Source organism: Apteryx mantelli, chromosome 7 (assembly GCF_036417845.1).
Source record: "Apteryx mantelli isolate bAptMan1 chromosome 7, bAptMan1.hap1, whole genome shotgun sequence".
NCBI lineage: Eukaryota > Metazoa > Chordata > Aves > Apterygiformes > Apterygidae > Apteryx > Apteryx mantelli.
In genome coordinates, this window is record NC_089984.1 from 19868763 (window position 1) to 19889566 (window position 20804).

General features: G+C 37.1%; 1 protein-coding gene across 13 annotated transcripts in view; it reads right to left on the bottom strand.

Moving 5' to 3' along the window:
* Nucleotides 1-5208: 5208 nt before the first annotated feature.
* KAT6B (lysine acetyltransferase 6B) overlaps nt 5209-20804 on the bottom strand; it is a 129296-nt gene continuing 113700 nt past the window's right edge. For all 13 annotated transcript variants that reach the window (XM_067299891.1, XM_067299887.1, XM_067299897.1 and 10 more), the window contains 5 exons: nt 15838-16069; nt 13555-13714; nt 12671-12937; nt 11096-11399; nt 5209-9087 (listed from right to left, as the gene is read on the bottom strand). In XM_067299891.1, the coding sequence (XP_067155992.1) occupies nt 6599-9087; nt 11096-11399; nt 12671-12937; nt 13555-13714; nt 15838-16069 (3452 nt within the window). In that variant the 3' untranslated portion in view covers nt 5209-6598. The remainder of the gene's footprint in view (nt 9088-11095; nt 11400-12670; nt 12938-13554; nt 13715-15837; nt 16070-20804) is intronic.

Consider the following 20804-nt stretch of genomic DNA (forward strand, 5'->3'; position numbering starts at 1 on the left):
TAGCCATCTTAATTTTAACTTGCTTTTCCTGAATGTTTCAACAGCTTGAATTAAGAGGTCCTACACATACAGGATCCAGGTCAATTTACTAGGCCACAGAAAATGACTGAGAGAAGATATTCGTTAATGTGATGTGATTTGTTTTCCTCTAATAGCACTTGCAAAAACTATACTGCTAGAATAATGCAAAGAAAAATGACATATCCTTTGGGTTGTTAAGAGGAGGTTCCAGACTGAATTTGTACAGCCCCACCAATCCCCTAAATAAACATGGATTGTAACTCGTTTTAATGAACTTTAGTTTTGATTAAAATAGGCAAGAAACACAGATAAAGCCTTTAAAAACTGTCTCACAGTGGCTTGATTTACCAAGAAAAAGCCACTGCTATGCTTCCAGACACCACTACCAAATATTTCCTCCTATCTCAGGTTTAGTCATGCTAATGCATTATTGTGTTCAAATATGGTTGCTAGTTATTGTATTTATTGACAGAAAAGGTCCAAATACACAAATGGGGGTACTGGACCTTCTTTTCCACCTAAATGTATCCAACTTTGCTCCATTTGACACACGTATCAGTAACCATTTTTAGAAATAATGACAGTTTTGTGACCTCAGTCATATTGGATATTCTTAAAGTATATTGCACAGGATGATCACAAGCAAGCCATATTTACCTTTTGACAGCTGCAAAAAGGACATGTCATTACCCTCCCCCTTGGAATTTTGCTAATTCAGAATATCAGGTAAGAGCCATTTACTGCCTCAGTGCATGAGAGAAACTACCTAGCCATATGGAGTACAGGAGAGTTCTCTTGGTCTTCACCAGTTGGCAATGATTTTGCAAGCTGGGTGTAATAGAACTGCAGAAGTCTTTAAATGCGAACAAAGGGCAGAAATGTGCTGCTAAGAAATGAGAGTGTACTCTGCAAACCAAATGGAGGTAAGCACAACTTAAAAATACTTTTTCTAGAAGTTAACAGTTCTTTATCAGCTTAGCCTCTCTAGTGTGAAGGCTTTTCTATTCCTTCACTTCCTTTTAGAGCAGAACAACAATAAATCATTTATCCTCAAAAAGTAACACTGTAACCAAGGCTGCAGGCACTCATAACATACTGCTTTTGACTTCTCATTTGTATTTATCTGTATAATACCTTATCTAAAAATTCTCAAACACAGCAGAAGACAATAAATACAAACTAGACTACTGTTAAAAAACAAATTAGACTTCATGATGTGAACAATATTCATGACCGGGATACACAAACTCTGTGGCTTGTATCAAAATAAATCTCCTTTCACATGGACTATCAAAACAGAAGTCAGGAAACTCAGAGAAACCATTTGCCACTTCAAAAAGAAATGAACAGTCACCATGTGGAGTGAAAGAATCTATAAACCTTGGAAGGGGTCCCTCATCTTTTTCCACCTACTTCTAAAGACCTTCAAACACACCTCTTAGAGTACCTCACCATCTACTGCAACTTAGTTCACAACCTACACATGCAACAGCTTTCCAAGCCTTGCATCTTGACAAACCTGCATTTCAGACACATGGCTGTGGTCTTTCATTTACTTATAGAGAAAGCTTAACTTTCTCTCCTCTGGTAGAGGAGAGTTTCTTAGCATTAGCCTTACAGGCATGAGCTCTTTATCAAATGACCTACTGAAATGCAACAAAAATCTACCTGAATTCCCCTCGGTCAAGTTGTAAGTTATTTTCTTTCTTGTACCCTGCATGATACTTTGACTGCTATAGCTAGAAGAGGATTTTTAGCCGATTTATACACAGAACTGTATTTGAACAAGCTTTTCTGGGGCCTGGAGATGGGTGTTTCTTTTGCAGTCTGACACTTGTGCAAATACACAGGAAAAAATTTAAATTTCCTGAGGCCCAGCTGCTTTTAGTGGAGAATGATGGAGTATCCAAGTAGGAGTCTCCCCACTACTGATAGGAAGCAAAATACTAGAATCTTTTAAGTCGTTCCCACTCATGTTGTTCAGCATAGCAGTTTAGGAAATTGGCATACGGCAACATTAACACAGCAACAGAAAAAATTATCTACAGTTTCCAAAGGACAAATCCAAACTACTTAGAAGCTAAGAGTGGCCATTCTAGCATAAAGATGAAAAATAGTACAGAAGTAATTTCTTAAAAGCAACTTGATAGAAACCTGTATTCCAATGTTCCTACACGTACTACATGAAGATCTAAACATGACCTAATTAAGCTCACTTATTCTTATTTAGTAGATGGGGAAAAAAGAACTACTTTTAAGTGATTCAACTAAGGTTATGGTAGCTAAAATCCTACCTTGTACATTCTTACAAATTCCCTCCCCATTCCACAACTCCTGTAGCAACATTTGAACAATGCACACCCCGGTGCTTCACTACAGAAGACATGACCTATATATGTGGCTTCTATATATGCCATTAAGAAGCCTGGAAATACACAGTTTTAATAAAAAATAAAATAAAATAAAAGGATACTTCGTAAAAGGAAGAAGGAGAAAAAAAATAAAGTCATAGCTCTTTACACATCATTCTTGCTGGTGGTCCTGAAGGTGCTAGTCTCTACAAAACAGGCTATAACAGGACAACCCTAAGCACTACAGATGATTCTGTTGGCCCCATTCTTGTTATAGGTCTCTGCTGTGCATAAATGGAGTTTAATTTTTTCTATCAACCAGTCCACTTGATAGACAAGTTAAAAAGGCTGATAAAACCAGAATCATGTAGATAGTGGACTGTCCACATGATACTAGTGGATAGTCTGCTTCAGGCAGTCTCTTAAAAGATCAGTCACAAATTGGTTACATTTTGTCCACTGGTATTAGATTAGGTAGCTAGAATGTGGGAACACTTACAATTCCTGCCTTTGCAGAAGGCTAGAGTGAAGCTTTCAGGAGTACAGTGATTCAGCAGCTTCCAGATGAAGTAGGTTCTGCTCTAAAAGCAATATCTTCCCTAGAGCCAGGTCCTGCCTGAAGCATTTTGCTGGTACTGCTATGCCAACTAGCATTCGCCAAAGCGAACATACTTTATATTTACTTCCCAGCTTCTTTCTCTACCATTCTCCCAGAATGAATTAGACTCAGCCAGCTTCAGCAGTGCAGGCAGCTCTCACAATACAGCTACATCAAATCACCAGTCAACCCACCCAACAAGCTATGGCAACAAGTGTTAGCTGCATAAACTTCCTCTAGAAGTCAGGCCTGCAAGCAATGTACCTGCAAAATAAGGCATGTTTACCACCTCCTTGCAAATCACCAGGGGTATAAAGTATTCTGCCAGTCAAAGTATGCCCTTTGCTTATGAAAAGACTAAGATTGTGCAGGCATAGAAACCTTCTGCATCTCACAAGAATAATCTACTGCAACTTTGCAATGAATTCTTTTGAGACACTAGATGGAAGAGCTACTGCTCAGCTGGGATGTTGCTGGAGCATGCAGTCAAGATTGACACTGCAATGGGCTCACAATACATAGAAGAGGTAGATCTGTCAAGGAAGAGACAGCCTTCTTAAAAAGCAGAGGTTTCAGTGTAGTAATGCAGTTTGGAGCTTAAGAGTCACTATGGGAAAAAAGAGCCATTTGTCCTGCTGAAAGAAATTCAGTTCTGAAATAAAAATAAAAAACCCAATGACAACAAAAAAAGCAATCTGCCTGCTGTGCATACACAGTAAATCATTTCCCACCCAAAGTTTTTGACTGCATATCACAAATACAGAATTTTAGCATTATGCTGGAGTCAGGATGTTCTGTTTCAGGTTACCTCATGTTGAAATGGTGAGAAGGTCTGATTTGCTTGTATGTTACAGATTTGGGAAGGTGAAGTTGAATAGCAATGGATAAAGACCCACGTATTGCTTTTTCATTCACTATAAAACATACAAATAAGAACAACAAAAAACAATGCTCCTGTTTCAATGTGCAGTCATTCAACAAGGATACAAGGTCTCCATTATGCACATTCAAACAATGCACGTTAACCTGTGTTCAATTCACCTTTCCTTTCCCTAAGCATAAAAATTCATGCAAAAAATGAGACAGTGAATTTGCAAAGACATATAGTTTAGGTACTATGAACAGCCTCTCTGCCTTCAAAAAGCAAGTCTGACAGTGCTAGCACATGAACAAAGTCTTAGTTGTATCATTCTCTTCTTCTCAAAGATTCTGAACTCCTAAAATACAAGTTACTCCAAATTACAAATTACAACTCAACCAGTAACTCCAGCCCCCTTTCAGATCCACAGTTCAGATTGCTGCCCCATCCTTTACAAATCTAAACAGGTTATGTACATGAATCTGAAGGATCAATTCCTTGATGTGACAAGAACACGTACATTTTTTTTTTAAATACACATTTTTCTGACTTTTACACATTTAGAGTGCCACCTATAAAGCTGCTTTATACATTGGAATGGGGAAAACTGTTTTCAGTTAAGTTGACTGATTCTTTCACTTTAGCTAGCAACCTTCCTGCAATGTCAGTGGTGCAGAGGGGTAATCAATGGCAACATTCACTTTAAAAGCATCTTGAAACATTCTCACAGGGCCCTTTTTTGGTGCCAATTCAGGTGCACCTGATTTAAGTTTGGTACACTCACTTAACAAGAACTCAACATACAGAACCTTCTTGATTTTTACAGCTCTCCTATTGCCAGATCTTAAGTGTTCATATATATATACACAAGCACACACACACATATATATGTTTATACACACACACACACACGCATGCGTGTATATACACACACAGAGAACTCTGGGGGAGGTTCAACACAAGATTTTCATCATCTTGGAACTCAGCAACAGCCAAAAGGAAGAAAAGGTTATAGTTTTGTCATTAAGATACAATCCAAACATCATGGTCATTACCATCATATACCCTTTTATATATAAACACTTTCTATAGGAAAGAAGTTTCATACATTAAATATTCACAACATTGTAATGTATTCAATATGTATTTATTCAATATTTTTTATTAAGACTATTTAAAAAAATAATCTTAGATACTCTTTATTTTCACAAGGTGTATGCGATTATGAGTAACCTACATTTAGGCTCCAACACCCTAATCCAAACCCCATTAACTTTAATGGGCTTTAGATCAAGCACGTGAGAGCTGTAACAAACACTATTTCAGGAGGTAATTCCCCATGCAACATCACACTATGACAAGACACAAGAGGCTAAAAATGGCTCATCATAATTTATTTTATGTTAAAATGTACAGCTTAGGGTTTTTTGTTTTTACGGTTTTTATTTTTGTTTCTTGTTTGTTTTAAGTGACTGACTGACTAAAAAGATAACAGATAAATACAAGAGAGTGTCACTGGGTTCTATTTTTACATGTATCAAGCCTCTTCTGTTCGGCCCTTACAGTCACTCTGTACAGGTACAAAGGCTACAAAAAAGGAAGCAATATAAACAGACACAAATAACTTTTGCCTTTTTACATGCGATCTGTAAGCTTAGTTTGAGCTATTCACACGCTACTGCTCTATTTTTTTTCCCCTTAAAAAATAACTCCAATATTTTATAAAGATAGAAAAATCTACAGATGGAATGAAAATGTAAAGTTAGAGGCATTTCCATAAAATAGCAACTTTACACCAAATTCACTACTTTTTTTAAATCCTGCCAAGTATTTGGACATATATGAAAATGTTTCAAAACTTGACAAATAAACACTGAGATATGCTTCAATCAACAACAACAAAAAAGATAAATCAGTATTTATAAAACAGAAAGCTGCCTTTTTCCCTACCCCAGCCCCAAAGAAACTGGTCACCAAAAAAATGGAAAAGAGTCTCAACTTTACACCAAACATACAGCAATAAAACCCTTTGAACTAACCAAAATGTGAATAGCTTTTTCAGCTTCTTTATTATTTTTTACAAGTTTTATAATTAACAAAAATATAGTTCTGTTTTTTTTTTTTTTTTTTACCCTCAAACTAGGGTAACCTAATCAAGGCAAAAAAATTAAGAAATGGCTTACTGTTAAGCACAACACTTGTACAGTACTACAAAATGCACTGTCACTAACAAAGACATTAGCGGCATGCGGAAGTGTCACCTTCAGAAACAAAATAATACAATAAAAGAACTGTTAAAAGGCATTTACATGTGGGGAAAGGAGAGAGAAAAGCTCAGGATCCAGTACTGTCTGGTAGTTTTGGAGTCTATTTATCCACATTTTTAATGGGAGCAGGCACATAAAATGGCTCTGAACCATCAGCTGCTGTGTAATTGCAGTTCATAGAAAGAGTTCTTCCTTTCCAGAGAACTTCAAGCTCAATAAAATAAACAAAAAAGAATGGAAAACAACCTAATTCCCCCCAAACAAAACATAGAACCCCCCCCAAAAAGTCTTTTTTTTTTTTTTTAAAGGAACCAAAAACAGGAAATAAGAAAAAAAACAAAACACACTTGTATAAGGCTTTCTGCTGCATACAGCTTTTAAATGGTGCCAACAAATGTTTTTGCATTCACACCAATTGCTGGTTTTGAAATCATACTCTCCAAAAGATATTTGTGCAGATCAATCCAATTTGCCCGTTTGGTAGTTCATCTCTCCAGAGGGCCTACCTTCTCATGTAGGATCCATTAAGAGACTGTTTAGACATGCCTGTATTCATGTAGCCATGATGCCCTGGAGGAGTGTACATCATGTTACTGTGGGGTGCTGTCTGCATTGGTTGCTGTGCATATGGCTGAGTTCCCATCATCCCCATCTGCATCTGCATAGGGTACTGGGGTGTTTGATTCATATACCCGTGATTACTGTGATAACCACTATTCATCATGGGCTGGGACATACTATATCCATTCATAGCATTAAGGGTATTCATATTCATGTTCACTGAATTGACATTATAAGCTGGGGCTGGCATCAAATTTACACTCATGTTCATACCACGCTGCATTGTTAAGGTCCGTGCAGGCCCTTGCATAGCCACGGTCTGTGAAGCACGCCCGTAAATTTGTGACTGATGGGCTGCTGCAGCAGGCGGCAGAGGCGTGGATTTGGTTCTTACAGAAACATGACCTTTGCTGGCCATCTGAGTCTGCAGTCTTTGGGTGTGGGATATTCCAATATTTGATGAAGTCATATTACGCTGTAAAAGGGGAGGTGGCAAATTCATCGGAGGAGGAGTAAGGTTGGGGGGAGGGGTCATGGTAGCCTGTGCTTGGGGTCCTCCAGGAACAGCATGTGGAGGCTGAGAAAGCTGAACAAGCCCTGTATTACTTAAGGGGGTGGACAAAGAGGCACTGTTTGCATAGGAAGTTACAGCAGCTGAATGGCTGTAAGGCAAAGAATGATCCATAAGCGTGTTAGTTAACTGTTGCAGTTTGGCAAGGCTGAAGGTGGCAGACGGCTGCGAGTAATGCCCTGCTCCAAATTCGCTCTGACCCATTCTTTCATATAATCCAAGGTTGGCATTGCCAGTCTCGGGGATTTCAGTTAACTGCATAGGTGGTGTAAAATTAGCAGCCATGCTGCACTGAGATAACTGTTGGTTGCTGCTTGGAGGCCTTTCAACAACACAACCTTGGGGAGATTTTACATTACAGGTAGAAGGAGAATTGATGTTAGTCTGTTGCATCATACTGCAGCTTCCATTAATATTAGACATCTGTTGTGTCACTGCACAGCTACTCTGTGTTAGATTACTAGATGTAAGGCTACTGTATGAGCAACTGTTTTGTGAAGAGTTGTTTCCGCAGATACTACTACCCATTGTAGAATCATAACTGCTTGGGTTTTCATAATTTTCTGTTGTGCTCTCGATGCTCCCTAAATCACTAAACCCACTATCCACAACTTGTTGTGAATGATCAGAAACAGAGGGAACATCCATCATTGGGCTGGTCTCCATGTTCTGTAGAGATGGCACAGAAATGGCACTTTGATCTGGGCTGATCTGAGCATAGCTGTTCTCTAATGGAGCAACATTTGGACTATTAACAGAACGAACTGACTGGCTGGGATGAGAGTGTACAGATGAAACTGGGCTACTGTGGTCAGACTGTTGGCAATCATCCAGCGAGGTCATTGGGGGACTTTGGTCGGTATGGGTATAATTTTGCAAACTTCTGCATGCCTCCTGAGTCTCCGCACAATCCTGAAATGCATCTTCATGTTCACTTGTTTCTTGGGTGAGAGACTGCACTGCTTGAACTGTCTCTGAATCAATCTCCATGGTCTCAGTACTCTCTTCCTTGAAATCAGAATGTAATTCTTCACCAGCTTTTTGGTCCTGGTTGTTATCTGTATGATCATCGTCGGATTCAGGCACTGGGTCTGAATCCACAGCAAGTTCTTTCTGGTCACTTCCACTCTCATCAGCTGCAAGGTCGACATTGCAATCCATTAAGTCCTCCTGATTTGAATTACCAGTTTGAACATTTACGTCTAAAAAAGACTGCTGTGTCTCCAGCATTTCTTTGAAAGCTTCACCAGGCAATTCCTCTTTCTCCACTTCTGTTGAACCCATGTGGCTATCATCTTCATCATCTGCATCATGATCCTCATTGTGAGAAGGTTCTTCCTCTTCTTCCTCCTCCTCCTCCTCATGATCATCCAAATGCCTGGACTCTTCTTTTTGCAAAAAAAGATCTTCTGGTTTGTCTTTTTCTTGATCATTTGAATTGATTCCACCATCTTCTATGTTCCTTTCTTCTTCCCTGGCTTCCATCATATCATTTTCTTGTTTTCCAAAGGGTTCACTGGGTGGATGCAGAGGTTCAGGTTCTAGCTCTTTTGCCTCATCCTCTGGTGGCTGTAATACTTCAACAGGCTCTTTAATCTCTTCCTCTGCAACAGCAGGAACTGGGCAGGGTTTGTCTTCAGCTACTTCCTTTTGTTCCTCCACCAGCACTTGACAGTCAGGCTCCATAGGAGTTTCAGGTGGAGTGTACAAATTGAGTTTAAAGCCAGGTTTTCTTTCTTTGTTTTGCCTCCATTTAGATGGACCACGCTTAACTCCTTTTGGCCAGCCCTGCTTACACTTTAAAGGTTCAAGATTGTCTTTAGTGTTTTCTTCCAATACAGCTACATCCTCTGTATTATCTTTGGGAGGTAATGAATAGAGAGAGGGGGGGGGAAAAAAAAAAGTCTTAGCTTGCACGGATCAATCAATTAACACATTCAAAGATAAATCCCAAGTAATTTATGAATTCAAAATGCATTACAAAACTCTGGAACAAGAGTTGTAAAGAGATCTCAAACCAAAATAGGAAGACAATGTCTATTGCTCAAAAACACTTGCACAGATATGTAAAGTGCTTCCTGTGTAGGGGACTTTTAACAGGGACTACCATTTATACACTAAAACAATCACAAAGATTTAAATCAGAAGACGTGCAAACTAAAGCAAACATTGTCCAAAGATTTTATTATTACTCTTTGGATTCAGAACAGAGGTATACCATTACTTTATATAAACATGAATCTAATGTATATTCATCTTTTTTGACATTAAAAACATGATGGCCTAGAATCTCATATTTGAGGATTTTGGATTACAAGCTGGAGTAATCATATATATGTTTTAGTATCAACACTGAAAAAAGGTAGGTAGGTTATTTCAATCACTTCTCACAGGCAGCATATTGTGCAACAACTCACAATACATGACAAAAGCCGAAAGACTGAAGTTAAACACAAGAGCAAACTGAAATTAAACAGAGTGCATCAGAACACTAGATTAATCTATCAACAATGAAAAAAATGCACTATACACACTCACTCCTCTCCTCTTCTCTCTCCCCAGATCACACTTATATAATACCAGAAAAAGGGAGAAAGTTTATTCTCAAGATGTGACATGCCGCACTTGGGAATGTAATGGTGTCAGTGATACTCCTTTACCAAGTTCTCTCTAGAACTATAGTGTTATAACATTCCTACAGTCAATTAATGTGGTATGATTTGTCTATGGACAAATACACCGTATCAGTCCAGTTAAAGCAGTACAAACCTGACCATGGGGACACAGTTACAACACTGAATTTACCAGTTTAATTCATTTCTGTTGAGAAGCAGGAACAACTGATAATACTCTAATGTACGTGTGCACTGCTTTGTAACAGTAGCAACATTCTTAAGCAAGGCTGTTAAGCTAGCACAAAAGCTGCTTAAAACAGAAACTAGTGGATGAGCCTTTAACTGGGGAGAATCACAAAAATTAAACTTCCCGCCCAATCATGAAAACACTAGAGAAGTACCTACTGGCTTCTGAAAAGATACCTAGGCCTCAGAATCCAGTCATTCATTCTGGAGTTAAAACTTACACATGCATTTGAGAGCCAGGAGGTCAAGGGATGAGTATACTTTCAGAATGGCTCATTACTGGTTTCTCTATCCATCCATTAGTTTTTCTGTCAGTAAATATCCTTGAAATCAAACTAGGTAAGTATCTTTGAAAGAACACAATTAAAAACTCTCTTGCTCTTTCTTTTTGGGGAGAAAATAGAGACAGCAGCGCTGAACACAGAAGACGACATACTGTCCGTCTGTCTGTCCCCCCCCCCCCCAAAAAAACTACACACATTTCACAGAATTACCAACTTTGTGGAATAGAGATATTTGTGCAAGTTATATCTTGCTTGGATCATTGGTAAAGAATACGAGAACAATATTAGACAATATCCCAGTGATATCCCTGCCCTGTTGAGTATGAAGTGCCCTGTTGTAGGCACATAAAAGTTGCTTTTGCCAACAGGACAAGAACTACAGCATTTCAGACTGAAAAAACATGTCTATTTTTTTCTGAATAAGAAAAACAGATCACAGTATTAATGGGCAGGGACAAAAGAAGTGAACATTATAAATGCAGAACAAAAAAATCTGAAGCTGCCACATAACTAACAAACTATGTGGGACAAATGCGCCCGTAGCATTTGTAAGGAGAAGACACTATTAAAAGCATGTATTATTTTGATCTTAAAATTTTAAGACTAAAAAAACTAAATAGAAGTGGTTAAAAACTTCCAAGTTTATGACAGAAATAAATACTTCCTTTGAACTTTACATGACAAATTAGTTTTGCAAAGATATAAGAATATTTTCAGCTTACTTGGACAATTATCATCACTCCTGTAACAAGGAATGTCTTTCTCCTCCTTATTCTGCTCTTCCTCCTCCTCATGTTTCTGCTGCCCAGGTTGATACTCAAAAGCTTTTCTAATCTCAGGCTTCAAGTCGTTATCTTCCCCATCCATTTCACAGGTAGGTTCCAACTGTGGCATGGAACGCTCTTCATCTGAGTTATCAAATGGCTCATTTAACACCTCTGTTGTTTCAGAAATTGTCTCTGTTGTAACACTGCTATTAATCCTTCTGCGTTTACGGCCTCTTTTCTTTTTCAGTAAGAAAGGTCTCTGAAAAATAATTCCACAAATATAGCTCTTCCTGTGTTCTCGTTTATTAGCTGACTCAGTGCATAGAACACAAATACATTTTTGTAAAGCGAGTTCACAATCTATTTACTCATTCAAAAAATTACCTTATATTGCATCAAATTCAAGTATACAGAGAATTCACCAGTAAAATATCTTATGTATAAACAACTAAAATAGGAGGGTGCATGTATAGATATAAACACACAAATCCAATTATTCTGTAGGTGAAAATTAAGAATAGAAATTTCCTCATACTGCAACGATTTCTACCTTCTACTTTTGACAAATAATATTCATAGCTGGGTTATATAAATTATATTTACAAATTCTTCTCTGTAGATTCTCCAACAACATTCACAAGTACCGGACAAAATTTATTCTTCTACATTTCTGGTTCCTGCTCTTTTCAAAATAAGCATGCATATAGAAAAGAAATAGATAACAGCAAAGAAAATACACTCAAGCTTCACATGGGTCTTAGCAATACACTAAAGAATCCTGCAGTTGACTAACATATAGAGAAAAGAAAAAAGTGTTCAACAGTTTATTTCTACTGTTAAGTGTTTATCTCTCTCACAGATTTATAGTCACTTTAAAGTTTTCTCATCTAAAGTAAATAAAAGGGACTCTCCGGTTCCCTAATTCTCAAAGACACCTAAACACATATACTTCAACAAGCGCTCTAAAATTTTGGGATGCTTAGTTTACTAACTTTAACCATTCAAACAGCTAATTTTTAACCAAATGAAGAATTACAATCACCTGAGTAACCAGAATTTAACATTTAAATCTCTATAAAACAAGTGGAGTATGTGTGAAAAGAACTTTGTTCTTAATGGCATTAGTTTGGGGGACGGGGGGAAGGTACTCCCTTAAAGGACTTCCTGTATGAACTATGAAAGATAAACCCCACAGCAGGTTTGACTCCATCTTAAAATGAAAAAAGAACAATCATTAAAATATTGAACCAATACCAGTGCTAAGCAGCAGAGGGCAGTCACTAGTTTAAAAATTAACAAAAATTTTTAGTGCCACCCATGTTTTACAGTACTGTGAAAAATCCAAAAGATAAAAAGAATTGGAAGAAGGGGAAAAACAGAATTCAGGAATTGTTCAGTGTCCAAACACAATTTAGGAAAGGATTAAAACATTCTAATGCTTGTATACAAAACAGATACTAGTTTCAATGATAATGATTTGACTGAAATCAGATCTCAACACCTTTAAACCAAACTACTGAAGTAACACACCTTTCTTTTTATGGCCAGCGACTGTGGCTTTGTCAGCCGGGGAGGCGAACTTTGCTGATTCTCATCCCCTCCATCCTCCTCGCTGCTTTCTTTAGATTGCTCTGTGGATTGCCCTTGCTCCCCCACCACTGCCACACTTTCTGGAGATCGCAAATATTTATTTTTAGATTGTACTTTTGCAGGTGATTGCCTACTATTAGTTCTTGTGGAGAATATTTCTTGCTCTTCCTTTTCCCAGCAGCTAGCTTGTTCCATCAGACGCTCAGCCTGAAGGGTTGAGGTTAAAATAATGGGTCACTGAAACAGCATTTACTTAGCCATATCCTTTATGTTCAGCTAAGAGCTAACAGTAAGTCAACCCTGATTAGCACTGCTGACTAACCTAGCAACAACATTTCAGCTGAATCATCTAGTAGCTCCTTCATAACAGTTAGGATAACAAACCAAAGAAGATTGCATTTCATGGGATATTTAGCACTATTAATGATGCAGCGAATTGATTCAAGTCCTTTAGCACTACATTACATGCCCACTGACATGGATCACTTTGAGCAAGTTCATAACACAAAGAATCGATTGACACTGCAGCCCTTGAGCTCTGCACCAAATTTGATCTGATTACATGCTCCTCAACTACTTCAAGAGTGATAAATACAGCTCCAAGGCAAGTGATTCATGTTTTAAGTTTTCATATTCATCCCCCAAAAGTTATCATGTCTTGCTGCACAGCTTCCAAAAATTGTGCATCACAATATCACAGTTTCCTCCATCTCTAAACAGTGGTCAAAGTTCAAACTGCTCTGTTAAAGGCAGCCTACTATTGAATACTAGGGAGTAATAAGACCCAAAGGAAAGGAAATTCAGAATAAAGTGTCTGCTATTACCTCCTTTTCAGCTTCTCTCTCTTCTTCAGAAACTGCAGCATTAGAAACTAACAAAGGAGTCCATCTTAAGCTTTCAGGATCTACTTCATTGATACGTGGATTTGCTTTCAGCTTCTCCATATGACTTGAAATCAACTTTTCCCTTCTAATAATTACAAATCTACAATCCAATAAACAGTACTTTATTTTAGGAAATAATTACATAAAAACAATCTTCCTACAGTTTAAATCCTTTTGCACAATAACCTGTGAAAAGTAAGCGGGTAAAAAAATGGATACATAGAACTAAATACAAGCTGACATACACAGATATTTGGTTACACTATTGACTATCTACGAAGAGGAAGAAAGGTAACAGCAGTTTATGAAGTGAAAGCTCAACACTAAACATCACTAGGGCAACAGAGGAAAGAAATGTTTTTCTAGTTGACTACTGTAAATCCATGAAAAAGGTTTACTGTAGGCCCTTAAGCCACTCTGCCAGAACAATTTCCAATTTTAGTATGGCATATGAACAGGAACAGAATACATGGAGTATCATGAAGTAAAAAGTGGGGAAACTGTCAATAATAGAACTGAAGATGGCAGCTAACTGGACAAGAAAGCAAGTTATGAACACAGGAATTTAGTGAGACATAGAAATGCAGCTCAGTTCTATGTTGATGAAGTAGAAAACAACTGTCTATTACGAAATGGAGTATCAAATGTAGATAAAGACTATCCTAATAGCACAGCATGCTAGTATACTGGCACATCCCCCAAAGTCCTGTTATAAAGCAAAGAACTATCAGATCTTAAATAAAAACATTCTTTTTTAAGTAGTGATTTTTAAAGCTTTAGAAATCAGATAGGTAGGTGGCATTTTTCCTTTTCACTGAGAGGATGCTTTAAAAATCAAATCCAGGTAAACTCTTTAAATAATGGAGCAATTCTTTCTTTTCCAGATTGCAGAATTAAGACAAACCTCCACTTCAACACATGCAAGAAATTAATAAAATACAGGACAAATGGGATGAAGTACCATCTTAGTGGCATAGGAGTCCATAACTTAGGAGTTCATTTAGTTCATAAGGAACCATAACTGCCTCCAAAGGTAAGTGTCTGGAAGGGAATTTCAAAGACCTGATTTCTGTTCCTAGCTCAGCCACTCACCTGCTGAATAATTTTAGCCAGGCCAATTCATTTCTCTGTCTAAGCTTTACTACCTGTGAAATAAAACTAACTGACCTTGTTTATAAAGTATTTTGAATTCTATAGGTGAAAGCATTATTTTATAACTGGGTATCAGTATTTGGGGTGTAGTTTGTGACAGGAAATTGCATACAAATAATCAATACATATTTGATTATCTTTTAAATTTGTCTGTCTCATCAGGTTGCCCGCAAGTACGTACCCCAGAAAGGTAAAGTTTTAAGGTACGGACAACACCCCTCTTCCTACCCTCACCACACCAGTCTCCTTTTTGGCCAGCCTCCCTTATGAATGCTTGCACATGAAAGCTTAAGACTGAGCTACTTGCCACCTTCATTTGGGGTGGTTTTTTGGCAACCTACTATCCCTCTGTAGGGCAGCTTTATTTAATTGTAAGTTTCTATGATTGTAACGTTCAGACAGAATTAAGAAGCTCTTCAAAAACCACAAATACCACTGAATGGTCCTTTAGAGGAACTTTTAAGCATTTTATGAAAGAAAAAAAAAAAACACACTTAAAACCTAAAACAATCAAAATAATTAAAAAACATAATATTCACAAAGTAGGAACTCACCTCAGCATTTCCCAGTGCAATAACTTTCAACATTGATGATAACATTAAATAGAAACAAAAAAACCCTGAATTCCCAGTGCCTTGGGCAGAACTTTGCTTTGTTCCCATAGCTTGAGTGAATCCAGTAACAATTGAGAAAGGATGCACCCACTCACCTATAAACCCAATTTTTTCCCTTCACTGCTACTCAATGCAAGACATTTGCAAAATAGTCAGGAATTGTAGTTAGGGAAGCTGATACTGAATGAAAAAACTTTAACTGAAAATGTTTCTGGTTAAAGTTGTTGGAAGGGTGTGGCCAGCTTGAAAGACCATGTAAACAGCATTATTTCCTTAGGGAGAAAAAAGTCTAGGGTCCCCTTAATAAGACCTGACCCTATGGACTTCTTCAATAAAACTCTTACCTTTGATTTTAAAGTCACGATTTTACACATTTTTCATGTTAAAAAGTGTTCTGTAAGTAGAGAAAGGGAATATTTTGTCTTTTTTTTTTTTAATTAGCATAAGATTCACTGACCTATCTTCTCTTTTATCTATCATGCTATGCTGCTGCAGGGTTGTGGCAATATCATGTGGACACATTCCAGTAGCTCGGCTCATTCCTTTGATGCTGATTTGTTTTTCATGGTGACAATTAAGGTATTCTAATATGACACTTTTCCAGTAAGCGAAGTATGAGAGACGACCCAGATCAGACAATGGCTTTTCAGGGGATCCTGCTTGTCCCTCTCTTCTAGAAAGTAAATAACCTAGAAGGAAAAAAAATATATATATATATTTAATAACAAAACTAAAGAATTTAAGCTACCTTTAAGAAAGCTGATATTAATAGGAAACTTCGTCAGTAACTCTTGAAATTAGGAAAACAAATAAACAAACCTATACACAAGAGGAGAGATTGTTTTTCACAATTACAGTGAAATCAAAAAAGATTGAGTTCTTGGTAAGAGTCAGATCTTATGATAAGACAATCAAACATTAACCAAACCCCCCCTTCTAATCACAAGGCAAGGAGGAAAAGAAAAGCCAGCATGTTTCAGCACAGTAGCTCTAATCATACATGTTCTCATTTAGGACTATAACTGTCTAGCCTTTGTGACTACCTTTTACACCTGAGTTACATTACTGAAGCCAAAAATTTTCAGTAGAAACTTAAAAGGAACTGTCATGGGTAACACCAGGAAAAGTCAGTTTCCTTCAAGAAGTCCCAAGTGACCAGAGTTTTTGATTAAACAGTCAGTGGCTTTATTTCAGCAGTGACAAAATTCATGAGTTTAGTTGAATTTCTCAGGAGAAATCTTATTTAAAAAAAAAAAAACATCTCCCTTAATTCACATTTAAGAAAATCATATAATTCTAGTGTGAAGTCTCCAAGACAATAATTAATCAGCTATTATATGATAAAATGTAATTTCCAGTATGTAGTATACAACACCATTTTATTTTTTATCTATACAATAAGTCCTTTTTTACTCTCTTCAGCTTTAAGAAGCTTTTACAATTTAAAGTAGAACACACATGCTTAAAGATAACAGAAGTCTAGTATTTGCCACTATTAAAACTAATTCAGGGGAAAAAAAATTGCACAATTAATAAAATTTATCCTTCCATGATAATATTCTGCAACGCACTTTTACAAACACTATTCAAACACAGACCTTAAATACCAGGCTTACAAAATGCTTATTCCACCATAAGCAAGGGCATCATGCTTATGGAATTACATTACTCAAAGTCAACTGGAGACCACTAACATTTCCAGTTCTTTTGCCAACAAATACCCTTCTTAAACGCTTTAATTGTTAAAGAAAGAAAAGTGGGAATCCCTTCTTTCAGCTTTCAAAAGTTGCTTTAAAACATACCTAACACAGCCATGGCACATTTGCTGAACAAATCCTCCTGACTTCCTGCCCCACAAAACATCTCAGAATGAAAAAGGTGATTAAGATCCTGCTGAGCGAAGCAGTCGTCGTTTCCTTGTTTTGCTGTATGCTTTACTACATACAGAGAGAGAAAGTGTGTGTGCGTGCGTGCGTGTGTGTGTGTGCGCGCGTGTACACACATGCATATACGTATATTTATTCACAGTCAAACAATGGTCCTCCCTTTTTTGGGGTGATGCAAAAAGGTCCACAACTGAATTTGGAAAAATATGTATGCACTGGTTATACTCTCACCTCCAGTTTGCATGAAAATGCTTAAAGAAGCAGACATATTATTACATTCCAAGTGATCAATATAGGTACTGAAATAAGTAGTGCACCCTTAGATATCCATTAGTGTGATTTATGATGAGAAAACATCAGAGCTTCAGGAGGAATGCTATCCTGCATCTGCTTTCTGCTACATAGCACATCGATACCTACATGAAGTCTGCCTACATATACAAGGTACCACAGGAAACTCAGTAAGCAAACCTTTTACAGAAAAAACACTACCTTAAACCTTAAAAGGAAGGTGCTTTAACATAAGAAGTTACAGCATATTAAAACTTTTATAACCAAATGATGCATCTCTGTACTCTATGCAACTATTGTCAACAGGGAAAGACAAACCTCACCTCAAAAACTGATTGCATCTTGATTAGTTTGAAGGTGAAGAATTATTGTTTTGCTTCCGACTGTGCTAAGGGAGACCTAGACTCCATGTACAGCCTATTCTGCATCATTTTAGACAAAGCTTCACTTGTACTAAGTAAGAATTTTGGATCAGCTTGTTTATGACATATAAAGACAAGATTTATTCAGAGTATACACTAGATGTCATTGCCTCTAGAAAACCATACAAACCTGCAGCGGTACAAGTAGTGATGGGAGTGTCAATATAGGAGACAGAAGGAGAACCTAGATTTTACAATAATTCCATGAGAACTTAAAAATGACTTTGAATAACTTTCAGTTTTACCTATCAACTTAACATTCAAGAATACTTGGACACTACTAACAAGTGACTGCAGGCTATCTCTGCAAGACCTGGATTTCATTCTTGTATTTCACTACACTTTAAAATGACTTTGGGCAGGAAGTTTCTCCCTGCGCTTCCATTTTCCTCATACATAAAAGGGCTGTAATTATACTTTCTTGTTAATAGAAAGCACTATCAGGAGTTCAATATTATTAACTAGGCAACTGCATATAGCTTTATACTTTTACTAATATAACCTTGAGCATCAGATCTTTTGCGACTTTGAGATTAGTTCTCAGTGACCATTTTGACATTCTTACTTCATGTTAAAACACTGAAACTTAATTCGCATGGCAGTAACACCTGTTGGTATTCTTGTCCTACCATTCTATAACAGACCTATGTGTATCCAAGATACTCACATTCCATAGTATCAAAAATATAAATTTGAAGTAACAGTCTAAGTAGTTACATGTAATGAGCATTGAAGGAAAAGTTTCTCTTATAAGATTCTGTGATTTGAATGACATCTATTAAATTAAAACTTACCAAAGAGACGCCAAATAATTGATCTAAGTTGCAGGTAAATAAAAAAGACTGATCTTGGTAGCTCGTGTATTTATCCTGAAGCATCTGAAATGAGTACAATACGCCCCTGTTAAATAGTTACCCCCAGTGTCATTATGTCTACCTAGTCTTAATAATGGATAGCCTCAAAACGAAAACCTAACAGAACTCTCTTAAACTATAACCCATGTTTTGAGACTATGAACAATGACAACATTCGGATGACAGAGTATAAAACACCCCCCGCCCTCCACGTGTACTTGAGTCTTAGACTATGTGTTACAAAGGAACAGAAAAAACAAAATATAAGACCTAACCTGGAAGAACAAAGAGCTGCCTATCTTTTCTTTTGGGCACAGGAGTGGTATCATCACAAAATTAAACAGCCAAAACACTATTAATGATTTGCATTTCTTGTCCAATCTCCAGCCTTCACAGTGAAGCAACATGCCCATGTGACTTACAGCCTTTGATTTTGTCATGCAAGCTTCCCCAGAACAACTAGGTTTCATCTTACTTAAGATTTAAAATAATTGGAAGAAATTCAATCTGAGAAAGGGAAAATTAATGTAAGATATATATATTTTATAGCTACATCACAAATTTAGGAGATGATCAGACATTAAAACATTCAGTTAAATAAATTCAACTGAGCAATATCTCATCCTTTCAGTCTGCAGCAGTATTTAGCCCTAGTACTCAACTCCCCCGAAATAATTTCCTACAACAGATGCTACAGCACACTTGCACAAAAAAAACAAAAAAACCACCCCATATAACTGTGCAAGTTTCCAGAGATCTTTAGTTAGTTATCTACTAACTTTGTCATGCTCAGTTCTCTTAAAACAGGCCACATGATGTAAAATTAGAGATCCAACTAGCTAATACCCCATTCTGACAGTGGTCAAAAAGGAATAGATTAAAATGGACAATCATCTTGTGAAATTCACACCCAGAGTTATTCTTGCTGTCCAAATAAACTGTATCAGCCAGATCTGTATTATCCCCATGCTTGTTGACATCTTCCAAGAACTGAATAGATTTGTTAAGTATCGCTGTCCTGTGCGAGTGGCATAGAGTCTATCTTCTTCCTCCATTCACTGCATTTACCTATATGCTCATTAGTACTATTCTTTACTGTAGTTTCTACTAATTTGCCTGTTACTGACATCAAATGAATTGATTTGCATCTCCCTAGTTCTCTCCTGGAAATCCTTTAAAAACTGGAGTCACATTAGACAACTTTCAGAGTACTAAGGCACTAAAGCAGTTTTATGAATACCACAAGCTACACATTACCATATCTATTTTATCATTAAGTCCCTTTAAAGTTCTTTGGTGAACACCATTTATGTCACTTAGTTTATGATCTTTCCCACTAATACTTTTATTTGGGACAGAAGTTTTGGTGTTTTGTTAAGTTTCATGTAAAGAATGCAAGACTTCCCATGACAGAACCCAAATTCTTCACTTTCTAGTGAGAGAGATGTAAAAAGCACCAGCTTCCTGTTATGTTTCTTTTTTCTTTCTTTTTTTAAAACACACACCTCATTGCATTTACAACTCATTTCTCAAGCTTTTTTGTCCTGTTCCACTGTACTTTTGTATTTAACCTACCAGACCTTGTGATCCTTCCTGTTTTCTCCCATTTGAACACAACTTCAGCTTCTTAGTGTTATTTCTTGCTTTTAATAACCTCCTTTAACCTGGTGTTTAACCATTCAAGTTCCTTTTTGCCTTATACAGGCAGAAGCTTGAGAGATGAGGAAGGAAAAAAACCCACAAAAAACACATCAGTATGATTTGCCCTCAATCAGCAAAATTCCATCTTCATATATTCTATGTACTGTTTGAAAAAAAAGATTTGACTCTTTCAGCTGCCCTCTTCACCTTCCTTTTAGCAAGCTTTCTATGTTTGGGTAGCTCTCTTTCTTACAGTTGTTTATGATTACACTCATAATTCTAAATGAAGAGGCTAAAATGTTTGAATTCATGAGTTGAACACAAGTTTTG